The sequence below is a fragment of the Polyodon spathula genome, chromosome 30 (assembly GCF_017654505.1).
Source record: "Polyodon spathula isolate WHYD16114869_AA chromosome 30, ASM1765450v1, whole genome shotgun sequence".
Lineage (NCBI taxonomy): Eukaryota > Metazoa > Chordata > Actinopteri > Acipenseriformes > Polyodontidae > Polyodon > Polyodon spathula.
This window is the reverse complement of record NC_054563.1, coordinates 23,828-50,000: the sequence shown is the minus strand read 5'-3', so window position 1 is coordinate 50,000 and position 26,173 is coordinate 23,828. Positions and strand designations below refer to the sequence as shown.

Below are 26,173 nucleotides of genomic sequence, written 5' to 3'. Positions count from 1 at the left end.
ATATGTGTCCAAATAATACAGAAACACAAGATACAGCATCACATGTGCTGATTGCAAACAACATGAAATTCAATTCTTTAGAGACCAGAGATCACAGCCCACACACAGCTAGGATTTATTCTTGAAAATACTACTGGGGATGTGTTGACACTGTCTACAATTACAAACATATATGCGTTATTTATTTGAATAAATTCACCCCTTGTTACCTGTACCCTTTGTCTAATCAAGCTGCTATTAAAACATGGCAGTCGCCTCTGAGACGAGGCCTCGGGCTACAGCAGACTACAGATATATTCTTCTTTGAAAGTGGGATGCTGTAAAAACAAAGTTAACTGTTGGCACAGATGACCATTTTCAAAAGTTTCCCCTGGTAGTGTTGCAGTTTCCCCTTGTGCTTTGGCTCTGGTTATACTGTGCATTTTCTGTTGTCTTGTATTGACTGATCCGTGTGTCTGTTGTGTTTTTCCTTGCAGTCTCTTTTTAACCTGCTGGAGTTTCAGAGGCTTGTTCTGCATTACTCTCCTCCTGTCAGTGCCCAGGATCTCCCTTGCAATCAGAAGGTAAGCAGCTGCTGCGTGCGCAGTGACGTCATTTTGACAGGGATTGCGAAACAAAGGAACACTTTAACAAACTGGTTTAGTTTTGCAGCCACCCTTTTGTTTAGGTTCGTTTTTTTTGTAGGATTTCGTTTTCAATTATTTCCAGATCGTGAAATGTATATTAAGCAGTGGGCGGATTGCCAGTAATCCTTCTTTTTTCTTCTGTATTTAGGAACATAGGAATCTACCATTCATGCAGGAGTTGAGGCATGTGTTCTCACTCCTGGTAGGATCCAAAAGGAAATACGTTGACCCCTCCAGAGCTGTAGAGATCCTCAAAGATGCTTTCAAGGCCACCGACTCTCAGCAGGTAAATCCTGGCAGTGGTTTCATACAAACGCATGCTGACAATGGCAATGGCTCGTAGTCTGGATACAGCACTCCCCCTTCATAGCACTGCAGTCTGGATACAGCACTCCCCCTTCATAGCACTGCAGTCTGGATACAGCACTCCACCTTCATAGCACTGCAGTCTGGATACAGCACTCCCCCTTCATAGCACTGCAGTCTGGATACAGCACTCCCCCTTCATAGCACTGCAGTCTGGATACAGCACTCCCCCTTCATAGCACTGCAGTCTGGATACAGCACTCCACCTTCATAGCACTGCAGTCTGGATACAGCACTCCCCCTTCATAGCGCTGCAGTCTGGATACAGCACTCCACCTTCATAGCACTGCAGTCTGGATACAGCACTCCACCTTCATAGCACTGCAGTCTGGATACAGCACTCCACCTTCATAGCACTGCAGTCTGGATACAGCACTCCACCTTCATAGCACTGCAGTCTGGATACAGCACTCCCCCTTCATAGCACTGCAGTCTGGATACAGCACTCCCCCTTCATAGCACTGCAGTCTGGATACAGCACTCCCCCTTCATAGCACTGCAGTCTGGATACAGCACTCCACCTTCATAGCACTGCAGTCTGGATACAGCACTCCACCTTCATAGCACTGCAGTCTGGATACAGCACTCCACCTTCATAGCACTGCAGTCTGGATACAGCACTCCCCCTTCATAGCACTGCAGTCTGGATACAGCACTCCACCTTCATAGCACTGCAGTCTGGATACAGCACTCCACCTTCATAGCACTGCAGTCTGGATACAGCACTCCACCTTCATAGCACTGCAGTCTGGATACAGCACTCCACCTTCATAGCACTGCAGTCTGGATACAGCACTCCACCTTCATAGCGCTGCAGTCTGGATACAGCACTCCCCCTTCATAGCACTGCAGTCTGGATACAGCACTCCACCTTCATAGCACTGCAGTCTGGATACAGCACTCCACCTTCATAGCTCTGCAGTCTGGATACAGCACTCCACCTTCATAGCACTGCAGTCTGGATACAGCACTCCACCTTCATAGCACTGCAGTCTGGATACAGCACTCCACCTTCATAGCACTGCAGTCTGGATACAGCACTCCACCTTCATAGCTCTGCAGTCTGGATACAGCACTCCCCCTTCATAGCACTGCAGTCTGGATACAGCACTCCACCTTCATAGCACTGCAGTCTGGATACAGCACTCCACCTTCATAGCACTGCAGTCTGGATACAGCACTCCACCTTCATAGCACTGCAGTCTGGATACAGCACTCCACCTTCATAGCACTGCAGTCTGGATACAGCACTCCCCCTTCATAGCACTGCAGTCTGGATACAGCACTCCCCCTTCATAGCACTGCAGTCTGGATACAGCACTCCACCTTCATAGCACTGCAGTCTGGATACAGCACTCCCCCTTCATAGCGCTGCAGTCTGGATACAGCACTCCCCCTTCATAGCACTGCAGTCTGGATACAGCACTCCCCCTTCATAGCACTGCAGTCTGGATACAGCACTCCCCCTTCATAGCACTGCAGTCTGGATACAGCACTCCCCCTTCATAGCACTGCAGTCTGGATACAGCACTCCCCCTTCATAGCGCTGCAGTCTGGATACAGCATAGCATACTGCAGTCTGGATACAGCATAGCACTGCAGTCTGGATACAGCACTCCCCCTTCATAGCGCTGCAGTCTGGATACAGCACTCCCCCTTCATAGCGCTAGTCTGGATACAGCACTCCCCCTTCATAGCACTGGATACAGCACTCCCCATTCATAGCGCTGCAGTCTGGATACAGCATAGCACTGCAGTCTGGATACAGCACTCCCCCTTCATAGCGCTGCAGTCTGGATACAGCACTCCCCCTTCATAGCGCTGCAGTCTGGATACAGCACTCCCCCTTCATAGCGCTGCAGTCTGGATACAGCACTCCCCCTTCATAGCACTGTAGTCTGGATACAGCACTACCCTTCCATAGCACTGTAGTCTGGATACAGCACTCCCTCTTCATAGCGCTGTAGGCTTGTGCCGTAGATACAAGACTGTGCTGTTTGTGTTCTGCTTTCTAATGAGAAGGAAAGAGCCTGTGCAATGGCATTATGAGGCAAATGGGAGCCAGGACCATAGCCTTGTAACCAGCCCTGCAGTAGAAAGGCCCTTCTTATAAAGGGGAGCACAGGTTGAATGTGCAGCTCATCAAGTTTCACTCCTGCATAGGGTTTCTTTCATTTATCTTAGCATTAGTGTTTGGGCAGTTTTATTGTCCTCTCAAGTCCCAGGCTGCTGCTGTTATGTGAGTGAATGAATAAATCCATGAACCCCACAATGTGTTTTGTTTCTTCCGCAGCAAGATGTCAGTGAGTTCACTCACAAGCTGCTGGACTGGTTAGAGGATGCCTTCCAGATGAAAGCAGAAGAGGAGAGGTGAGAGGGGCAGAGGAATGAAATATACCATTGCTGTCTGGCAGCTTTTCACAGCGCTTATTTGACAAACAGTACAAACTGTTAATGATTTCTTTAGTTTTTATACCAGAAGCACTGCAGCCAGACTAACTGGAACAAGCCCAGGTTTATACATGGACAGGCAATCAATTTCTAAGCTGTTCTTTCTCTGCTGAATAGAGCAGATGGAGAATCCCTATGAACTCAGGCTGCATTCACCAGATCATGCTGGGTAGTAGAGAGGTGAACAGTGGAAAGTGGACAAGGCCAAATAAATCCTGTTTTCTGTCAAGCCCGCTTCTGAAGTGGCCTTGCACACTTCTGGTTGACACCCCCCCCCGATCCCGAGCCTGAGTCCTGCAGACCTGTCCTGGGTTGTGACCCCCCCCCACTTCACGCCTGATCCCGAGTCCTACACACCTGTCCTGAGTTGTGACCCCCACGCCTGATCCCGAGCCCGAATCCTGCACACCTGTCCTGAGTTGTGACCCCCACGCCTGATCCCGAGCCCGAATCCTGCACACCTGTCCTGAGTTGTGACCCCCACACCTGATCCCGAGCCCGAATCCTGCACACCTGTCCTGAGTTGTGACTTCCACGCCTGATCCCGAGCCCGAATCCTGCACACCTGTCCTGGGTTGTAAAAAAGAGAGACCAAACCCCACCCCCACTGTCTAGCAACTAACTTAAGGATGATGCTTCAGTCGAATCTCTATAAAACAGACACATACTAGGCTGTGTTTTTTGTGGTGCAATTGTTCTGTAATTAAAACTGTACAAATAAGTACTGTACATACAATCCAATGCACTCTTAATATTTTTGATGCAAACGATGTGATGGTTGAATGAGAATTTAGCTGCAATGTTGTTTTTAAATCCCTTTGCATGCGTATGTGGAATGCAGGGTAAGGTAAGATTAAATGACTGTATTTTGCTCATTTCTGTATTTTATTCATGTATGCATGTAGTGTTCTATTATCCTGATGTTTCATGTAGCTTCTGTAATCAGAGTATTGCAAAGCTCATATAAAATCTGAGTTGTAAAATGAGTTGAAAGCTTGTTCTAGAGCTAGAGATTTAAAACAACAAGACACATCCTCTGTAAAACTTTAGAGTGGTTCCAGTTTGAACACAGTGTTTTTGTCTTGCTGTACATTTTGCTTTATGTTTTGGTTGGGATTAATCATTTCACACACGTGATTTTGTTGTTTCTTGTGTAATTTGTAGAGAAGGGGAGAAGCCGAAGAACCCAATGCTGGAGCTTTTCTACGGGAGGTTCCTGGCCGTGGGTGTTCACGAAGGTATTACAAGCATTTATGTTTATTTACATGATGTGTTATTGATGTTTGGAACACAGCGAGTACTGACACAACCTCCTCAGAGCACTGTGCTGCACTCCCTTCACATTCTCACACCGCGCACTCTCCTCGGAGCACTGTGCTGCACTCCCTTCACATTCTCACACCGCGCACTCTCCTCGGAGCACTGTGCTGCACTCCCTTCACATTCTCACACCGCGCACTCTCCTCGGAGCACTGTGCTGCACTCCCTTCACATTCTCGCACCGCGCACTCTCCTCGGAGCACTGTGCTGCACTCCCTTCACATTCTCGCACCGCGCACTCTCCTCGGAGCACTGTGCTGCACTCCCTTCACATTCTCGCACCGCGCACTCTCCTCGGAGCACTGTGCTGCACTCCCTTCACATTCTCGCACCGCGCACTCTCCTCGGAGCACTGTGCTGCACTCCCTTCACATTCTCGCACCGCGCACTCTCCTCGGAGCACTGTGCTGCACTCCCTTCACATTCTCGCACCGCGCACTCTCCTCGGAGCACTGTGCTGCACTCCCTTCACATTCTCGCACCGCGCACTCTCCTCGGAGCACTGTGCTGCACTCCCTTCACATTCTCGCACCGCGCACTCTCCTCGGAGCACTGTGCTGCACTCCCTTCACATTCTCGCACCGCGCACTCTCCTCGGAGCACTGTGCTGCACTCCCTTCACATTCTCGCACCGCGCACTCTCCTCGGAGCACTGTGCTGCACTCCCTTCACATTCTCGCACCGCGCACTCTCCTCGGAGCACTGTGCTGCACTCCCTTCACATTCTCGCACCGCGCACTCTCCTCGGAGCACTGTGCTGCACTCCCTTCACATTCTCGCACCGCGCACTCTCCTCGGAGCACTGTGCTGCACTCCCTTCACATTCTCGCACCGCGCACTCTCCTCGGAGCACTGTGCTGCACTCCCTTCACATTCTCGCACCGCGCACTCTCCTCGGAGCACTGTGCTGCACTCCCTTCACATTCTCGCACCGCGCACTCTCCTCGGAGCACTGTGCTGCACTCCCTTCACATTCTCGCACCGCGCACTCTCCTCGGAGCACTGTGCTGCACTCCCTTCACATTCTCGCACCGCGCACTCTCCTCGGAGCACTGTGCTGCACTCCCTTCACATTCTCGCACCGCGCACTCTCCTCGGAGCACTGTGCTGCACTCCCTTCACATGCTCGCACCGCGCACTCTCCTCGGAGCACTGTGCTGCACAGCGCTGTCCTCTCTGTGCGTGTAGCTTTGTCAGTCAGTGCTATGAGTACAGAGATGGAAATAAGACTGCTACTGCATAGCAGTTATCCCCATTCCAACTTGATTAGCCACAGTGTACAGGTTAACAGGCTCAGATGTGTCTTACTAAACTCATTGAACCAGGACTGGATCAAGCTGCTGTGAAATGGGAGTCTGATTTCCATCCCTGTGTTTTTGTGTTCTCCCAGGTAAGAGGTTTGAGAACACAGAGTTGTTTGGCCAGTACCCTTTGCAGGTGAACGGGTTCAAAGATCTGCACGAGTGCCTTGAGGCTGCCATGATAGAAGGGGAGATTGAGTCTTTGCACTCGGAAAACTCTGCAAAGTCCGGACAGGAGGTCAGTTGACAAAACACACCAATGTCAATCTTTTTTTCTCTTCTTTTATAGGTAACGGGCGTGATCTCATTGCATTTTCTCTCTCTCTGTTTTCCTCAGCACTGGTTTACTGAGCTTCCCCCGGTGCTCACATTTGAACTGTCCCGATTCGAGTTTAATCAAGCTCTAGGAAGGCCTGAGAAGATACACCACAAGCTGGAGTTCCCCTCAGTGTTGTACATGGACAGGTAGGTGGAGTAAGCTTGTGTTTTTACTCCTTGAAAAAGGCTGGCTCCTACAGTACATGCGCATTCCCTAAACATCTCCACACAGAGTATGTGGAGCAGTTTTTCCCCAGAAAGCCTTTTTACTTGTGTCTTTAGCAGCCTGCAGAATCACCTAAGAAACCTGCTGTATACAAAGTGGCATCCTTAACCAAACATGAACTGAGCATCCAAATACTGTCCTGTTGTACTTCCAGGAGCTCAGACAGGGGAGTGTGGGGGTGCACACCAAAGTGAAAAGGAAAAGGCTCTGCTTGAACTAGAGAGCGGCGTGGTGTGATTAAAGTGTTTCCCTTTTTTACCAGGTATATGGACAAGAACCGAGAAATAACACGTCTCAAACGTGAAGAGATCCGGAGGCTGAAAGAGCACCTGACGATATTACAGCAACGCCTGGAGAGGTATCCAAGTGCACTGAGAGCTACTGAAATGGAGGGTCGCAGAATTCCCGGCCATGTGGACCAGAAACACATGACTGGACTTCCACTGCTGTCGGGAATGGCTTTCATATTTGAATCTTATCTAGATCATGAAACCAAGCACAAACTCGCAGGAGAGAGAGGGGGGATTGAAATGATTGGCTAATGTGGGAGCTGCAGGGAGCATGATCTAGATATACTATTGTGCTCTTTAGAGAGCTCTGCTTTCTCCTGGGGAACAACCGCATTGACGGGAGAGGAATGTGTTGAGTTTTATTCCCCTGTGTGTGTGAATGAAGCACTCGCTATTCTGCTCTATAGTTATTGATGTATACTCCTCCAATAAGAACAAGACAAGAGACAGCCAAGTGAAAGTGATGGCTTTCTGGTTAACAGAATCCATGTCCCCTTTCTGATGACACTGAATGCAACCCTATATCCTGCTGTATGAAAGCGTGTGTCTGCAATCCCTTATTAAGGTAGAAAGGTAAAGTAACAAGAAGAAGGACTAACTACAGTTCTGTTCAGTGCCATTTTACACAACTCTGAACGCACGCTACTGCACACACTGGACAGGTTTTTACACAACTCTGAACGCACGCTACTGCACACACTGGACAGGTTTTTACACAACTCTGAACGCACGCTACTGCACACACTGGACAGGTTTTTACACAACTCTGAACGCACGCTACTGCACACACTGGACAGGTTTTTACACAACTCTGAACGCACGCTACTGCACACACTGGACAGGTTTTTACACAACTCTGAACGCACGCTACTGCACACACTGGACAGGTTTTTACACAACTCTGAACGCACGCTACTGCACACACTGGACAGGTTTTTACACAACTCTGAACGCACGCTACTGCACACACTGGCACACACTGGCAGGTTTTTACACAACTCTGAACGCACGCTACTGCACACACTGGACAGGTTTTTACACAGGTTTTTACACAACTCTGAACGCACGCTACTGCACACACTGGACAGGTTTTTACACAACTCTGAACGCACGCTACTGCACACACTGGACAGGTTTTTACACAACTCTGAACGCACGCTACTGCACACACTGGACAGGTTTTTACACAACTCTGAACGCACGCTACTGCACACACTGGACAGGTTTTTACACAACTCTGAACGCACGCTACTGCACACACTGGACAGGTTTTTACACAACTCTGAACGCACGCTACTGCACACACTGGACAGGTTTTTACACAACTCTGAACGCACGCTACTGCACACACTGGACAGGTTTTTACACAACTCTGAACGCACGCTACTGCACACACTGGACAGGTTTTTACACAACTCTGAACGCACGCTACTGCACACACTGGACAGGTTTTTACACAACTCTGAACGCACGCTACTGCACACACTGGACAGGTTTTTACACAACTCTGAACGCACGCTACTGCACACACTGGACAGGTTTGTTTTTTACGTTGCCGTGTTGGTGTGAAGTTGTCCATTATGTTGTAAATCATTTCAGTATTTTTAAATTAGAAGCATCTTTTTTATAATTCCTAGATGGTAATAAAAAGCAGAGCGGCACACTGCAGAGGGCAGTACTGTCGCACTCAGATTGCAGCACATTTAGCTGCGAGAAGCCTGTTTCATTGTAAACACACTGTTGCTTTTACGGCTGTTTTTTTCTTTGATTTTGCCCCTCTGCAGGTACCTGAGCTATGGATCTGGCCCCAAACGGTTTCCTTTAGCGGATGTCCTTCAGTATGCATTGGAGTTCGCTTCCAGTAAACCAGTGTGTACCTCACCACTGGAAGACATCGAAGCGCCACCTGGTGGTACAACAGCTTCACAGGCAGCACCAAGGCACGGACTGTTACTGTAAAAATCCTTTCATTGAATCTATATGTGGCTGCTGCTTCACTGCAGCTGTAGCATGATAAACACATTAAGAGCAGGGGAACTGTTCTTCTGTGATCCCTATCTCACTATTCAAGATAACTACAGTACCTGGCTCCATGTGTATAAGGGAACCATATGACTCCACTTACACTAGAACAGTGTGGGACAGTTCAGGCTTTTCAACTCGCATATAGTAACAATGCATTCTGGTACCTTTCACAGGACTACACTTACCAGAATGCATTGGGGTGAGAGTTGAAAAGCCTGAACTGTCTTGTGTTGTATGGTAACCCTACATATATAAGATGATCGATCTGAAACATTTTTCATCAATACCGGCTGGTTGGACACGGAATGACTGTCTTTTTTTTTTTTTTTTTTTTTTAATCTTAACCTTGCAGCACAGCAGAGCATGCTCCCTGTTCATCACCAGAGGCCCCTCCTCCTCCTCCGCCCCCCTCACAGCAGAGGTCCGTCATTTACAAGCCGTTCACGCAGTCCCGCATCCCCCTGGACCTGCCGATGCACCCGGCCCCTCGGCACGTCACAGACGAGGAGCTCGGGGTGCTGGAGGGGTGCCTGCAGCGCTGGAGGAGCGAGGTGGAGCAGGATACTCGAGGTAGTGCCTCAGCACTCGCTGCCACACGTTGCTTTAATACATCTTCACACTGCTGGGGTTTGCAAGCTCCACTTTCAATGCATCTATTTATTTCTTTTAATGTTAGACCTGCAGGGAAGCATTTCAAGAATACACCGAACGATTGAACTGATGTACTCTGACAAGTCTATGATGCAAGTAAGTAAAAAATATCGCATGTGTTTCTAATGAGGTTGCCCTGGATTACTTAACAGTGATCCAAAAGGCTGGTTTCATCCCTAGTAATAAGTAGGGGTGTGTCAATTCACTGTGTATCGATTCATCTTAATGCTTTTGTGACAGTGCCTTTGCCACTTTCTTTACATGATATACCGCATCGCATCCATCGTTCAGGTCGTGATCCTAGACCAAAAGCAGAACGTAGCCCATTGTAGTTCAACAGACGGTTCTGTTTTATACTTGGTGTGAATATGTGCTCTCGTTTCATTGTTGTCTTTTTACAAAGTATCATCAAATAATCATTTGATGTTCTGCATCATGTAAGCAGTCCATGAGGACCGTGGCGTGTGTGGTGGGTGTGTTCCAGTTTATATTAAGTGCATGTCCTTGTCTTCCCTCCAGGTTCCTTATCGGCTGCATGCTGTTCTGGTGCATGAAGGCCAGGCCAGCGCAGGGCACTACTGGGCGTACATCCACAGCCAGCCCCAGGGGAGGTGGATGAAGTACAATGACATCTCTGTTACAAAGTCTTCCTGGGAGGAGCTTGTGCGGGACTCCTTCGGGGGTTACAGGAACGCCAGCGCTTACTGCCTAATGTACATCGATGAGAAGAAGCCGTTTCTGATCAGAGGTAGTGTATCACCAGAGCCACTCCCTCGTTCAATCAGTGCACTGCAGGGGGGGGGGGGGGGGGTTCTGTTTTTTAACATATTTTTAACAGATATTTGTATTTGTTTGCTAATGTGTGTTTTCATACCTGCTGAAACGTCTAGCTTTACACCTCTATTAGGATTTATCTCTTTTACTACCTCTCACACTCCAAGGGTGATTGGAATATTCAGTGTAATTCAATGTTTTTACCGGGCTGCTTTGCAGAGGAATTTGACAAGGAGACTGGTCAGATGCTGACGGGGTTTGACAAGTTACCCCCAGATTTGAAAGAGTATGTGAAGGAGGACAACCAGAGGTTTGTGAAAGAAATCGAGGAATGGGACGCCCTGCAAGTGAAGAAAGCACAACAGGAGAGACTGGCAGCAGAAGCAACAGAGGCCACAGCATCACAGGCAGCAGCCAAGGAACCTGCTCCCACAGTCACTGCAGGTCTGTGTACTGAATCGTGTGCTAACACTATAGAGGAACCTGCTCCCACAGTCACTGCAGGTCTGTGTACTGAATCATGTGCTAACACTATAGAGGAACCTGCTCCCACAGTCACTGCAGGTCTGTGTACTGAATCATGTGCTAACACTATAGAGGAACCTGCTCCCACAGTCACTGCAGGTCTGTGTACTGAATCGTGTGCTAACACTATAGAGGAACCTGCTCCCACAGTCACTGCAGGTCTGTGTACTGAATCATGTGCTAACACTATAGAGGAACCTGCTCCCACAGTCACTGCAGGTCTGTGTACTGAATCATGTGCTAACACTATAGAGGAACCTGCTCCCACAGTCACTGCAGGTCTGTGTACTGAATCATGTGCTAACACTATAGAGGAACCTGCTCCCACAGTCACTGCAGGTCTGTGTACTGAATCATGTGCTAACACTATAGAGGAACCTGCTCCCACAGTCACTGCAGGTCTGTGTACTGAATCATGTGCTAACACTATAGAGGAACCTGCTCCCACAGTCACTGCAGGTCTGTGTACTGAATCATGTGCTAACACTATAGAGGAACCTGCTCCCACAGTCACTGCAGGTCTGTGTACTGAATCATGTGCTAACACTATAGAGGAACCTGCTCCCACAGTCACTGCAGGTCTGTGTACTGAATCATGTGCTAACACTATAGAGGAACCTGCTCCCACAGTCACTGCAGGTCTGTGTACTGAATCATGTGCTAACACTATAGAGGAACCTGCTCCCACAGTCACTGCAGGTCTGTGTACTGAATCATGTGCTAACACTATAGAGGAACCTGCTCCCACAGTCACTGCAGGTCTGTGTACTGAATCATGTGCTAACACTATAGAGGAACCTGCTCCCACAGTCACTGCAGGTCTGTGTACTGAATCATGTGCTAACACTATAGAGGAACCTGCTCCCACAGTCACTGCAGGTCTGTGTACTGAATCATGTGCTAACACTATAGAGGAACCTGCTCCCACAGTCACTGCAGGTCTGTGTACTGAATCATGTGCTAACACTATAGAGGAACCTGCTCCCACAGTCACTGCAGGTCTGTGTACTGAATCATGTGCTAACACTATAGAGGAACCTGCTCCCACAGTCACTGCAGGTCTGTGTACTGAATCATGTGCTAACACTATAGAGGAACCTGCTCCCACAGTCACTGCAGGTCTGTGTACTGAATCATGTGCTAACACTATAGAGGAACCTGCTCCCACAGTCACTGCAGGTCTGTGTACTGAATCATGTGCTAACACTATAGAGGAACCTGCTCCCACAGTCACTGCAGGTCTGTGTACTGAATCATGTGCTAACACTATAGAGGAACCTGCTCCCACAGTCACTGCAGGTCTGTGTACTGAATCATGTGCTAACACTATAGAGGAACCTGCTCCCACAACTGCAGGTCTGTGTACTGAATCATGTGCTAACACTATAGAGGAACCTGTCAGTCACTGCAGGTCTGTGTACTGAATCATGTGCTAACACTATAGAGGAACCTGCTCCCACAGTCACTGCAGGTCTGTGTACTGAATCATGTGCTAACACTATAGAGGAACCTGCTCCCACAGTCACTGCAGGTCTGTGTACTGAATCATGTGCAAACACTGTAGAGGAACCTGCTCCCACAGTCACTGCAGGTCTGTGTACTGAATCATGTGCTAACACTATAGAGGAACCTGCTCCCCCAGTCACTGCAGGTCTGTGTACTGAATCATGTGCAAACACTGTAGAGGTACTTGCTCCACAGGGTATGTCATGGGTTACCTAGCTTATTCTGAATCATAAGCTTAAGTTGTGAGATCAATCAGCTGTTAGGAACTGACAATGAGCTGACTGGGCTCCTCTCCTCCTCACCTCCTATCCTTCAGGAAAGGTCTTATTCTTCTGTTCTAGCACAGCACATTGTTCATGATAACTTTGCATAACGGGATGAATTAAAAATGTTTTTAGAAGCCACAAGTTATCTGATTCTTCCTGTTTGACTGTCCTCTGAGTTGTGGTGACGTTGATGAAACAGAAAGGGGTTTTAATGAAGGCATCGTTTCCCTTCCTGATTGCAGCCCCACCTCAGGATCCAGAGTACATGGAGCAGCCTTCACCCGCAGATGAGTCCAAGCAGCTGAAGGAGGACACGGAAAGAGCCATCGCCAAAGCAGCTGCGGAGCATGAAGACGGAGGTCCAGAGGCGCTCCTGCAGGCAGTAAGAATGTACACCTACACTGAGCCGTGTTGTACAGGTAGAACAATAGTCTGTGCAGGTGTGAGTGTAAGAGTGTCCTGCCTCTGGTTAATGCAGGAACTAAAAACCTCCAGACGCATCACTTACCTGATTGGTCAGACGAATATCAGAACAGCCAATGCCCTCTGCCTTGTGCATGGGTTTGGAATGCAGCCAGGACCCCAGGTTTAGAAGCCTTGTTCTTTACACAAAGAGTCTCAGTTGGGTCCATTGTAATGTCCACGTGTTCAGGCAGTACAAGTACATCAGAGATTCAGCGCGCTCTTCACATTGTTGTTTTGACTGTTGTGTTTAAGATGGATGGATCTTCACCTTTACCTGCCGGACCACGATGGTCCAGTAAATGAACACACAGCGCACAATCTGCATTGTAGAGAAGCTCACACTCCCAATACTGGGTCCAGCCTCACCCAGCCAGAGGCTGTACTGGGTCCAGCCTCACCCAGCCAGAGGCTGTACTGGGTCCAGCCTCACCCAGTCAGAGGCTGTACTGGGTCCAGCCTCACCCAGCCAGAGGCTGTACTGGGTCCAGACTCACCCAGTCAGAGGCTGTACTGGGTCCAGCCTCACCCAGCCAGAGGCTGTACTGGGTCCAGACAGACCGTGTCTGGATTCTCTGCAGTGGCAGTCTCTGTTGCCTTGTCATAATATAATAGAACACCTCTGAAAATAACTGGATATGTGTGCATTGAAGCCCCTCTGTCAAAGCAAACCTCACCTAGTCTTCAGCCAGGGCTGGCTCTGTATGGATCTGCTGAACTTTCTGTTTCTACATTTCTATTTTAAGCAGGTGGATAGATAGATTTTGAGCAGTGTTTGTGTGTTTATTTTATTCTAAAAGACTTCTTTCAGCGATTTTGTTCATTCCTTTCTTGCACACCTGCATTCCTCGTTTCCTTTTTGTTCTTCGTTCATTGTTGTTCTCCCTGCCGTCTCTCTCTGCAGAGTGAAGCCCCAGCCAAGCCCCCTGCCTCCCAGCGAGTGGTAGAGGTGGCCATCCCTCACGTAGGCACCTTTGTAATAGAGTCAGAGGAGGGGGGTTATGATGATGAGGTACCTACAGCGCTGTGTGTGTGAGCTGCTCTGTTTCCTAACTGGGGTGTGACACCAGCAGACACAAATGTTCCACGCGTTTCCTTCCACGAGAATGCACTGCACAGCTGGCTCCCCAAGATAGCAGGTCACAGTTCAGATCAAAATATACAACAGCACCCATTCGCATTTCTATAGCGCCTTTCATCACAGGGATCCCAAAGTGCTTCACACACACACACACACACACACACACACACACACACACACACACGCGCGCGCTCACGCACACCCACGTGCACACACACGAGAAATACTTTTAAAAACAGTCTGATACAGAATTTGATAAAACAGAAATGTAAAAAGAGATACATAATTTGGTTTTAGTTGTAATTCTAAAAACTAAGAAAAAATAATTTGTAGAAATAGAACAATTGAAAAAATATAATGCAATTGGAATTCTTTTTTTTTTTTTTTTTTTTTTTTAAAGAGGACAAAAAGAAAGTCTACCCTTTCCATTTTAATGAATTCTTTCACACACACAGTAGGAGTTCTCTATAATGCCAGTAGGTGTCACAGTGGATTGTCATACAATAATAGAGAAATCTTTTATTTGTATCTAAATCTATACTGATCTGTGAAAGGTGAAGAAAAAGCCTTGTCTTTGAGTCACTTACAGATGTGCATGTATTGTAGTAATGTCATTCAGATAAACACGCACCAGCACCGTGCATGTTCAAGACATTTTAAACATTTGTGTGTAAAGAACAAGAAGTGCAGGCCAGTTTTGTATTTTTAACATCGTTCACCCTCCTTGGGCAGGTCATGCTGACCCCAGCCATGCAGGGTATTCTCATGGCCATAGACAGAACCAGGAGTGTGTCTGACAGGTGTGGGCCCGAAGCAGCTTTCTTTAAGGTACACATCGCATTCTTCTCCTTTCCTCCTCCTTTCCTCAGAGCTCTTCTTTCTGGTGCTTTTCTTGGGCATGCTTATTTCTTCTTTTCTTTCTTTTGATTTTTTGCCTGTGTGTGTTGGTATTGTCCCTGCCTTGCGATCGTTATGAGTGGAGATGCATGTTTGTATGCCTGTGGAGCTCATGTGACAAGGCTGCACTCTCTGTCCTGCCCGGGCTGAATTAAAGAGTTTGACTGAGATTCCCCTCTGGCCCCGGAAGGGTGTGTGAGGTTTAGCCTGCCTTCTCTCCCTGCAGGGTTGAGTGGAAGAGGAATTGGTCCTGGTATTGAAAGAAGCGTAGGTACGATAGTGTAGCACATGCAGTTTACATAGAAATCTGGATCTATTTACTACTGCAATGCTTTGAATATACCAGTGTTACTTTCTTCATTTTGCTTCCATTATTTTGATGCATTGTCTATTTTGAAAGTGAATGCATTCAATCAATAACACTTAATCTAATCTGCAATCAGAAACGTTTCAGACCTTGTGTAAGCTGCAGCAGTTAGATTCAACGGTCACTAAGTAATGCTGGCGATATACAGTAACTGTAAACCTACAGTAGACTGCTAGTCTTGTTTAACGATGTAACACGTGGTTACAATCCCCTTGCTTTCATTTCTCAACACAATGGTGCTTTGAGAGGAACACTTACCTGGGATTTAAAACCCTGTCAGCATGAGGAGCTTCATCTGCGACTCGTCGTCTTCTTCTCTGAGCTCTTCTCGAGACCGCTTGCCTTTTTCTTCTTTTTACAGCGGGGTACAGGAAAGTGAGCTGGGAGGTGAGGACCCTCTTGGGTAGGGGATTGGTCTGGCTGTGGGGCCGTGTGTGATGGCATGACATGAGGCCCTTTCTTACAGATTCCTGTTCCAGATTGCTATTGTCTCGGCCAGTGAGGGAAAGGACCTGACAATGCAAAACAAGACAAAAAACTACGTGACGTCAATCTTTTACGCACTTTATACCTTTGATGGGTTATTTTAAATCTTCAGTTATGGAAAATAAAGAATAGAAATCAGGTTTTTTTTTTTTTTTAATATATAAGGGGGAGAAGCTAAAAGTAGACCATGCTGATCCCACTCTTGTTCCCAGTCTAGTTCTTATTGGTGCACATCTTCAGTTTGTACAGAGAAGCCTGCTGCTTGTCTCTTGTTCAAGCAGGCTTCTGTGTGTGTTTATTATTGGAGACTGGAGTGAAGTTTTCAAATACGTGTTGAGATGACCCATCCTGAGGGGCTCAGGGACTGGTTTGCAGGGCACCGCGTGGACTTGACAGTTTGGTTGATCTGCCTAGTTGCCGGACCTTGTTATACTGAAGGGAGTTGCTTAAAATATGGTGGTTTAAATTCTTCAAATTCATAAGACTTTCACTGACATTATGCCTTTTTAAAAGTCTACCGTGTATTTTATTCTTAAGTTTAGTAATGACAAATGAGAACTGAAAAAGCCTCTGTTCCTGTACGCAGTGTAGTTCTTCCAGCTGGCACGCTGCCCGAGGAGCTGTGTGTATAAAGCATGTGTTTTGTTTTGCTCAGGCTTTCACAATGGAATATGCCCGTCTGCTCCGATTCGCTCAGGAGGACACGCCTCCTGAGACTGACCACCGGCTGCAGCATGTCCTCGTGTATCTCATTCAGAATCACGCCCCCAAGAGCATCCTGGAGAGAACCTTACTGGAGCAGTTTGCACACCACAGCCTGGGCTTTGACCAACGGTAAGGCAGCTTTGAAAGCACTTTATATGAGAGTGCTTTATTTTGAGGGTTCATTCTGAGAGCTCCTTTTATTTGTGTTTTTATGTAAAGCTCTTAACAGCAGCTGTTGTTTCACAGTCCAAGGATTTATGAGCACATCTCCAGTACATGCAGGGAGCACGCTCTTCTTCCACAGCATCTCAGAATAGACTTTCTGAATTGGCTCGCTCTTCAGCTGTTTTGAAATCTTGAAATCTTTACCCTGTGACCTGTAATCTGTGACCTGTACCCAGTGACCTGTACCCAGTGCCCTGTACCCGGTGCTGGCGCTACAATTTAGTGGGCCCTGGTGCAAGACTGTGAAGTAGACCCACCCCCCTCCTCCTGCCCCCCAAAAAAAGAAAGAAAAAATGTGCCACGCAGCTCCAACACAACCTAAAAAAACCTTTGGAAGAAAACATGCTGTCCCGTCAGTAACTTCCCCTGACGATATTAACTCCTCGTGTTGCAGACGGGGTCTCTCTCTCCTCAGTGACCCTTCCCCTGACGATATTAACTCCTCGTGTTGCAGACGGGGTCTCTCTCTCCTCAGTGACCCTTCCCCTGAGATATTAACTCCTCGTGTTGCCGGGGTCTCTCTCTCCTCAGACCCTTCCCCGATATTAACTCCTCGTGTTGCAGACGGGGTCTCTCTCTCCTCAGTGATATTAACCCTTCCCCTGACGATATTAACTCCTCGTGTTGCAGACGGGGTCTCTCTCTCCTCAGTAACCCTTCCCCTGACGATATTAACTCCTCGTGTTGCAGACGGGGTCTCTCTCTCCTCAGTAACCCTTCCCCTGACGATATTAACTCCTCGTGTTGCAGAGGGGGTCTCTGTCTCCTCAGTAACCCTTCCCCTGATGATATTAACTCCTCGTGTTGCAGACGGGATTGCATGCTTCATGTCACTCAAGTACTTTGTGAACCTGTTTTAACGTTGCCGTCTTTCTTTCATTTGCAGATGTAAGAGCATTATGGAAGTCGCACGTGCTAAACTGGAACTCATAAAGCCAGAAGAAGTGAATATGGAAGAGTATGAGGTGCGTATTGTATTTGAAACGCAGGCACGTGGATGTTTGAACTCCTTCGTTATTAATTCTGTCATGCATTGTGTTACAGATTTGGCACCAGGATTACCGCAACTTCCGGGAAACAACCTTTTACCTTCTGACGGGTTTGGAACTGTTCCAGAAGAGGAGGTACGGCAGCGTTTCAGTGTTCCGTTTCGGATTAGCCACTCAGAGATCAGCTGCACGACCTTTCAACTTCGAGTCACAGCGATGACCTAGGAGCTCCAGATAAAATACGCACAAAATCACAAACAAACAGGGAGGGGCCTGTGCAACCAGATCAGCATTTAGCATTTATAACTCCTGTACAGTACAGAACCAGGTGACCTCTGCATAATGTGCCGGGCTGGCTTTCAGTAGAAATGAACCAAGTTTTCATGTTCACTGATTTCATTACAGGAGCCGGAGATGGTAGGACTTCTGTTGTTTGTTCTTTATATTTAAAAGCTATAAAGCTGGTAAGATCTTCTTCTCAAGGGGAATAATACTTTTTATAAGCCAGTTTTATGAGAGAAGCTTTGAAAGCTGATTTAAATGAAACATTCCTGTGCTAAAGGGTTCCTGCTGAAATAATAGTAGCCTGCTGCCTTTGGGTTTGTCATTTGAATCACGAATTAAAGGGACGTGAAGAGCACTGTTTAGGCAACACAACTCCCCCCATGCATTCCATTGTGAAGTATAAAATGATGAAGGCTGGAGTTTATTTTGCTGTTTAGTCAGGTGTCAAGGTGAAAAGTGCCTGTTTTCAAAGTGTCAATGCCGTTCTTCTCTTGTGGTTCATTGGCATTCCCTGATGCTGTAATCTAGCCTGCTTGGGGTTTTCTTTGTAATGAGAAATTTTACATTACCCTTAATAAACCCCTGGGCCACACAGGGTTCTGTTTTGTTTAATGCAATTCTCACACATTTCTGAAATATTGAAAATAGCTGAAAACAACACGTAGCTTTGGAATCATAACAAATCTATCAGACGAGGGAGTTCAGGGATGGAAAGAAGACTCCCGTTGCATCGCAGTCCATTCCTGGTTTTACTATGAGTTTAAGAAGACATGCCTGAGCTTGCTACCTATACATTGGTGCTAATGAAGCATGCAGTGAAAGGTGGACTGATTGAAAGTGCTGTGCAGTAGGATTGTGGAGTGGGATTTGTTTCATTGAGACTGCGTGGCCGGTCCCCGGTGAGTCTGGCGTGATGTTTCATTGAGACTGCGTGGCCGGTCCCCGGTGAGTCTGGCGTGATGTTTCATTGAGACTGCGTGGCCGGTCCCCGGTGAGTCTGGCGTGATGTTTCATTGAGACTGCGTGGCCGGTCCCCGGTGAGTCTGGCGTGATGTTTCATTGAGACTGCGTGGCCGGTCCCCGGTGAGTCTGGCGTGATGTTTCATTGAGACTGCGTGGCCGGTCCCCGGTGAGTCTGGCGTGATGTTTCATTGAGACTGCGTGGCCGGTCCCCGGTGAGTCTGGCGTGATGTTTCATTGAGACTGCGTGGCAGGTCCCCGGTGAGTCTGGCGTGATGTTTCATTGAGACTGCGTGGCCGGTCCCCGGTGAGTCTGGCGTGATGTTTCATTGAGACTGCGTGGCCGGTCCCCGGTGAGTCTGGCGTGATGTTTCATTGAGACTGCGTGGCCGGTCCCCGGTGAGTCTGGCGTGATGTTTCATTGAGACTGCGTGGCCGGTCCCCGGTGAGTCTGGCGTGATGTTTCATTGAGACTGCGTGGCCGGTCCCCGGTGAGTCTGGCGTGATGTTTCATTGAGACTGCGTGGCCGGTCCCCGGTGAGTCTGGCGTGATGTTTCATTGAGACTGCGTGGCCGGTCCCCGGTGAGTCTGATGTAAGGATGATGCAGCTGATGCTGCTGCAGTTTTACTTTGGTTTTGTTTTGGTTCAGTTACGCGGAGACGCTGATGTACCTGATCTACGCCCATCAGTACAATAAGGAGCTGCTTTTGAAAGGATCCTACCGGGGACACAGCGAGGAGCTGATAGCACATTACAGGAGACAGTGCTTGCTGGTAAGAGACTCACATTACAGGAGACAGTGCTTGCTGGTAAGAGACTCACATTACAGGAGACAGTGCTTGCTGGTAAGAGAGACTCACATTACACTGTCATTCATCATTGCACTGAGGAAACCCTGAATGATCAGATGGGTCTGTGCCGTAAAATGAGCTAGTCCTCTGCAGTGTCAGAAGTGTGCAGTACAGCAGGGTGTGGGACAGTAGGGTTCAGTACAGTAACAGTAGGGTGCACTACAGCAGGGTGTGGGACAGTAGGGTGCAGTGCAGCAGGGTGCAGTACAGCAGGGTGTGGGACAGTAGGGTGCAGTACAGTAACAGTAGGGTGCAGTACAGCAGGGTGTGGGACAGTAGGGTGCAGTACAGCAGGGTGTGGGACAGTAGGGTGCAGTACAGCAGGGTGTGGGACAGTAGTTTCACAGCAGAGCAGATAAGTCTTTGTTTAAGGGTTGTTCTTGATTTGAATTGCAGCAGCTGGGGGAATGCAAGTAAAGAAACGGGTTCTCCAGTAAACCCCATTCATGCTGTTGTGTTTTAGAAATTGAACGAACATGCTGCCAGGCTCTTCGAGTCCGGAGAGGATCAGGAGGTGGCGAATGGCTTGAACATCATGAACGAGCTGGTGGTTCCTTGCTTGCCGCTGTTACTGGTTGATGAAATGGAGGAGAAGGACATTATCGCAGTGGAGGACATGAGGAACCGCTGGTGCTCATACCTGGGGCAGGAAATGGAAGGTAAGGGACCGGACCCACGTTAGATCCGCTTCTGTTTTGTGACCGGCAGATGTCTTTCCTGTGTGATTGCATCTCTGTGCTTGCTCATACAGAATATCTTTCCTGTGTGATTGCATCTCTGTGCTTGCTCATACAGAATATCTTTCCTGTGTGATTGCATCTCTGTGCTTGCTCATACAGAATATCTTTCCTGTGTGATTGCATCTCTGTGCTTGCTCATACAGAATATCTTTCCTGTGTGATTGCATCTCTGTGCTTGCTCATACAGAATATCTTTCCTGTGTGATTGCATCTCTTTGCTTGCTCATACAGAATATCTTTCCTGTGTGATTGCATCTCTGTGCTTGTTCTTACAGCGAGGCTGCAGGAGAAGCTGACGGACTTCCTTCCCAAGCTGCTGGACTGCTCCACCGAGATCAAAAGCTTCCGGGACCCCCCAAAGCTTCCTTCCTACTGCACCCTGGAACTGTGTGAGCGTTTCAGTCGAGTTGTGTGCTCTCTCAGCCGCAGTCCCGCGGACGGGAAATGAACAGCACTGTCCTCTCTGCCCCACCCTGTCTCTCAGCCGCAGTCCCGCGGACGGGAGATGAGCAGCACTGTCCTCTCCGCCCCGCCCCGTCTCTCAGCCGCAGTCCCGCGGACGGGAGATGAGCAGCACTGTCCTCTCCGCCCCGCCCCGTCTCTCAGCCGCAGTCCCGCGGACGGGAGATTAGCAGAACTGTCCTCTCCGCCCCGCCCCCAGCACACACACTTCTGTTGTAACACATACCTTCCTGCCACGCGGTTCGCTTTCTTTTTTGCTGCTATGGGTTTTAATGTTATGATGATGATGATTGGTTGTTATTGTTTTTAAGTAACTGCAACAGAGATAAAGAACTGTACAATGTAAAGCAAGACTGTAGTGACTGGAGCTCAGTGCATGGTGTGCAGGCTTTGTTTAAACGAAGGAAGGTTCAGCTTCCAGGGGTTTTTTGGGGGAGGGGGTTTGTGTACAGTTGTAAGGAAAGAGGATGCTCTTTTGCCAACTCATCTGTTACAGTATTATCATGCTTTTATTTAAACACCTGGATTTCTCAATAGCTTTCTATCTCGACTGGGTCTTTTTAATGACTGCAAGTGAATGAAAGGTTAGGTGCTGTGATGAGACGTGGCACCCGGGAGCCTGTGAATGAATCGAAAGAATAAAGTTTTATTTATGGCTCTTCGCCTACTGATAATTTGTTGCTGTGTTCCTTTTTTTTAGCCAACAGTCTTCCTGTACCATAAAATTATTGTATTCCTGAACACTGGGTGGATTTTAGATATTTATTTAGATGGGATGCTCCTTGTGTGTGTGTGTGTGTGTATGCTTGCGTGCACACGTGTGTGTGTGTATGCTTGCGTGCACACGTGTGTGTGTGTGTATGCTTGCGTGCATGTGTGTGTGTGTGTGTGTATGCTTGCGTGTGTGTGTGTGTGTGTGTGTGTGTGTGTATGATTGCGTGCACACGTGTGTGTGTGTGTGCTTGCGTGCACGTGTGTGTGTGTGCTTGCATGCACGTGTGTGTGTGTGTGTGTGTGTGTGTGTGTGTGTGTGTGTGCGCTATACTGTATTTATTCTGCATGAATTTTCTATTAAAGAAACCCAGGAATGGGATAAGACTCCTCAAGCTGCAGTACCACTGAAAGCCTGGAAGATGGCGCTGTGACATTATTAAAAAGGAACGATCCAGGAAGTTGTTCAGTGGTAAAGAGACACAGGCCGGGCGCAGATGGATCTAGATTTGTTCCTATTTCACTCACTCCAGCTATAGCTTCGTTATGAGGTGGTCATTAAAAAAAGACTTGTATAAAATGCAGGTGGCTTTTGCTGCTTCTTCATATCAGTGACTGTACATCCGTTAAAAAAGCTGTGTCCTATTCCATGGAACAACACTGCCCTTTCTTTAAGAAAATATAACTCTCTCAGCTGCTTTGTATCAATCCTAAAATAGACTACACCAGCACAATTAAGGGAGCTGTTCCTAACAATATGTCCGGACCTAGTATTTTGAAACAGTACTGTGATAAGCGGTTGGGTAGTTTAGAATGAATGTTATAAACTTGCCTTTATTTCATTTGGGTGTCATTATCTGAACACTGAAAGAAAATTATTCCTAAACTACTAGTTGAAAGATTACATAATAAATGTCTGCTTAATATGAAAAGAAAGATGTATTTCATATAATGATAAACAAAAAAAAATTAGCCAAAATAAGTCGGAAAATATTAAACATAAGGTGATGTCATATCATAGGCTGGCTTCACTCCGGATTAGGTCATTTCATTACATTTAAACCAAAACAGGGTGACGTAACCCTTTCACTGAAACCGAACTTCAGTGAAATTGCCTTTGTTACCCCTTGTGAATGGAAATGCGATACAGGCCTCAAACAATGCACAGGCCCCTCCTGTAATGGGTTAAGTGCTTAAAGGAGAGCTAATCCCGGTTTCCTACCTCTGATTAGCAGCCAGGCCGCTGTCACCGCTCCCACCCTTACTGAGAGCATGACTGGATTACACCTTCTGATTCCCAAATGCAGGAATAAATAAATACATATGTGCTCAATTTAATTATATGGCACTTCACACATACTACACACACACACACAGCATCTGCTTACGAACAGATCATTCACAGGAAAAGAGAGGAGCTCGCCATCTTGGTTCGGTTGGAGTGGCTCTATTCTTTTTTTTTTTTGAATATTTGAAATGACCATTGCAGATAATAATAGGTAACCCTTCTATAACACTGTAACAAAAAAAAAAAAATTGTTCCTGGGTAGTAAGTGTTATTTCCTAATTGCTTATGCCTCAGAAGTATAGAAAATGGCTATTATTCCCCACAAACTTTGCTTTTGTGACCAGGACAGTGATATTTCAAAAGGTTTAGAAGTGAGTAGTTTTTCGAGATTTACAATTATACTGTAAATACAGTATAATTGTAAATCTCAAAGAATTACTCACTTCTAAATCTTTTGTAGTCATCTTTGTATTACTTTAGTATAAATACATGTTAATTTGGATTCATATGTTGTTTTTTTCTGACTTTATGTGAACGAAAAGACACACATTTTCCCATTGGAAATAGTGATATTTTGAAATATCACTATCCTGGTCACAAAAGCAAAGTTTGTGGGGAATAATAGCCATTTTCTATACTTTTGATACATAAGCAATTAGGAAATAACACTTACTACCCAGGAACAAAAATTGTGTTACATAGTGTAATCGATCATTGTTCCTACCTTGGTTGAAAGGAGACTGCCTCTTGTTCTGTGTGACTCGCATGAGGCTTATTGGCTGGACTGCTGGCACCGGATCCTTTCGCTAGTGCTTCTGCATCGTTGAGAACTGTTCTGATTGGACTGCTGGCACTGGATCCTTTCGATAGTGCTTCTGCATCGTTGAGAACTGTTCTGATTGGACTGCTGGCACCGGATCCTTTCGCTAGTGCTTCTGCATCGTTGAGAACTGTTCTGATTGGACTGCTGGCACCGGATCCTTTCGCTAGTGCTTCTGAATCGTTGAGAACTGTTCTGATTGGACTGCTGGCACCGGATCCTTTCGCTAGTGCTTCTGCATCGTTGAGAACTGTTCTGATTGGACTGCTGGCACCGGATCCTTTCGCTAGTGCTTCTGCATCGTTGAGAACTGTTCTGACTGGACTGCTGGCACCGGATCCTTTCGCTAGTGCTTCTGCATCGTTGAGAACTGTTCTGATTGGACTGCTGGCACCGGATCCTTTCGCTAGTGCTTCTGCATCGTTGAGAACTGTTCTGATTGGACTGCTGGCACCGGATCCTTTCGCTAGTGCTTCTGAATCGTTGAGAACTGTTCTGATTGGACTGCTGGCACCGGATCCTTTCGCTAGTGCTTCTGAATCGTTGAGAACTGTTCTGATTGGACTGCTGGCACCGGATCCTTTCGCTAGTGCTTCTGCATCGTTGAGAACTGTTCTGATTGGACTGCTGGCACCGGATCCTTTCGCTAGTGCTTCTGAATCGTTGAGAACTGTTCTGATTGGACTGCTGGCACCGGATCCTTTCGCTAGTGCTTCTGAATCGTTGAGAACTGTTCTGATTGGACTGCTGGCACCGGATCCTTTCGCTAGTGCTTCTGAATCGTTGAGAACTGTTCTGATTGGACTGCTGGCACCGGATCCTTTCGCTAGTGCTTCTGAATCGTTGAGAACTGTTCTGATTGGACTGCTGGCACCGGATCCTTTCGATAGTGCTTCTGCATCGTTGAGAACTGTTCTGACTGGACTGCTGGCACCGGATCCTTTCGCTAGTGCTTCTGAATCGCTGAGAACTGTTCTGACTGGACTGCTGGCACCGGATCCTTTCGCTAGTGCTTCTGCATCGCTGAGAACTGTTCTGACTGGACTGCTGGCACCGGATCCTTTCGCTAGTGCTTCTGAATCGCTGAGAACTGTTCTGACTGGACTGCTGGCACCGGATCCTTTCGCTAGTGCTTCTGAATTGTTGAGAACTGTTTTCTGTTGGATTTTAGGGAACTCGTTCAGAGGGCCCTTCTACTCTATGGCTCTCTGTGAATAATATAACTGTCTTAAGGGCTGTGCACACCCGACGTGATCGACGTGAACGAGCAGATAAAAAATAACTTCAACTATTTATTGACTTCATTTTAGTCAAAGTGCCTGGGAGAGCCACACCCTGGTTTCCTATTTCTGTAAAATGACGCTTCTCTGTTTCCATAATATTGACCAATTATAATAATCACATTCACACAATAACTGAGATGATTTTATCAATTGAAAATCAATAAAAGTGTATAAAACTAATTTCCTCAGTATTTCCAAATGTGTAGATGTATTCTTTTTGAATGATTAACATGCTACACCAGATCACATGTAAACAGTCCCTGTTAAATTTCTTTTTTTAGTGTGTGATGTACCCAGACTCGATTTCTTAGTTTTATTTAATTTCGTCTCCTCAAAAGGAGACAGTGTTTTCTTTTCATGAGTAGCTACAGTTGTCATCTTTTTCATGCACTTGTGCTGTATTCGTGTCGCTCTCTTCGCTCCCAGTGTGTAGGCTTTATTCGCCTTGACTCCTCGCTGGCGTCGTTCGTGTCGGGTGTGCACAGCCCTTTAATGTTGCTTCTTCACTTCCCCACACACTCCTAACCTCCTGCAGACGGTTCGCATTGCATTTGGCTGTAATGCGTTTATAGATTTTCTACCAATACTGTGGTATTATCAGGTGATTATGAGAACCCTCTGTATGTGTTTGCAGGTTATTATTTCTGTGGTGTAATATGCATTCTTTCAAGTACATGTGGGCAGTGTCTTGTTCTCAAGATCCTCGAGAGGTCAGACTGTTTAAAAGGTATTGATTGCAGGTTCCCAGCTGGTGTGAGCTGCATTGGTAATGACCATGGTCATGCTGATTCTGTTAGTATTCAGACCTGTTCCCAGCTGATGTGAGCCGCATTGGTAATGTTAGTGGTGTTCATGATCATTACCGCAGCGCATCACAAGTGCTATCACATGTTTATGGGATATAATTTTAGATG

At 47.1% G+C, this 26,173-nt stretch overlaps 1 protein-coding gene and 1 long non-coding RNA gene across 6 annotated transcripts; one reads left to right on the top strand and one right to left on the bottom strand.

Annotated features, from left to right (window-relative positions):
• The first annotated feature begins 454 nt into the window (after positions 1-454).
• Positions 455-21,814, top strand: usp25 (ubiquitin specific peptidase 25). Of its 5 annotated transcripts, none has more exons than XM_041232634.1 (22): positions 455-563; positions 775-912; positions 3,286-3,362; positions 4,285-4,290; positions 4,608-4,681; positions 6,154-6,302; positions 6,402-6,529; positions 6,871-6,966; positions 8,683-8,838; positions 9,276-9,493; positions 9,600-9,670; positions 10,094-10,322; positions 10,568-10,792; positions 12,888-13,027; positions 14,012-14,119; positions 14,921-15,016; positions 16,594-16,772; positions 17,755-17,833; positions 17,913-17,992; positions 19,754-19,877; positions 20,419-20,614; positions 20,971-21,814. In XM_041232634.1, exons 2-22 carry the CDS (start codon positions 796-798, stop codon positions 21,141-21,143), a joined length of 2,721 nt encoding a protein of 906 aa, XP_041088568.1. In that variant the 5' UTR covers positions 455-563; positions 775-795; the 3' UTR covers positions 21,144-21,814. The 5 variants fall into 5 exon arrangements, with proteins under 5 accessions (XP_041088568.1, XP_041088569.1, XP_041088570.1 ...); XM_041232632.1 differs by having other exon boundaries at positions 456-563; positions 14,012-14,071; XM_041232635.1 differs by lacking the exon at positions 4,285-4,290.
• On the bottom strand, positions 3,762-4,275 carry LOC121302627. Its single transcript, XR_005947717.1, has 2 exons — positions 4,009-4,275; positions 3,762-3,956 (listed from the first exon to the last, which is right to left on the bottom strand). It is a non-coding gene; the product is annotated as an uncharacterized LOC121302627 (long non-coding RNA).
• Positions 21,815-26,173: the final 4,359 nt, after the last annotated feature.

Coding starts and splice junctions, on each gene's coding strand:
- usp25 (XM_041232634.1), top strand. CDS start 796: ATGCAGGAGTTGAGGCATGTGTTCTCACTCCTGGTAGGATCCAAAAGG. Junction 15,017..16,593: donor CCGAAGCAGCTTTCTTTAAG/GTACACATCGCA, acceptor TGTTTTGCTCAG/GCTTTCACAATGGAATATGC. Junction 20,615..20,970: donor CCTGGGGCAGGAAATGGAAG/GTAAGGGACCGG, acceptor TTGTTCTTACAG/CGAGGCTGCAGGAGAAGCTG.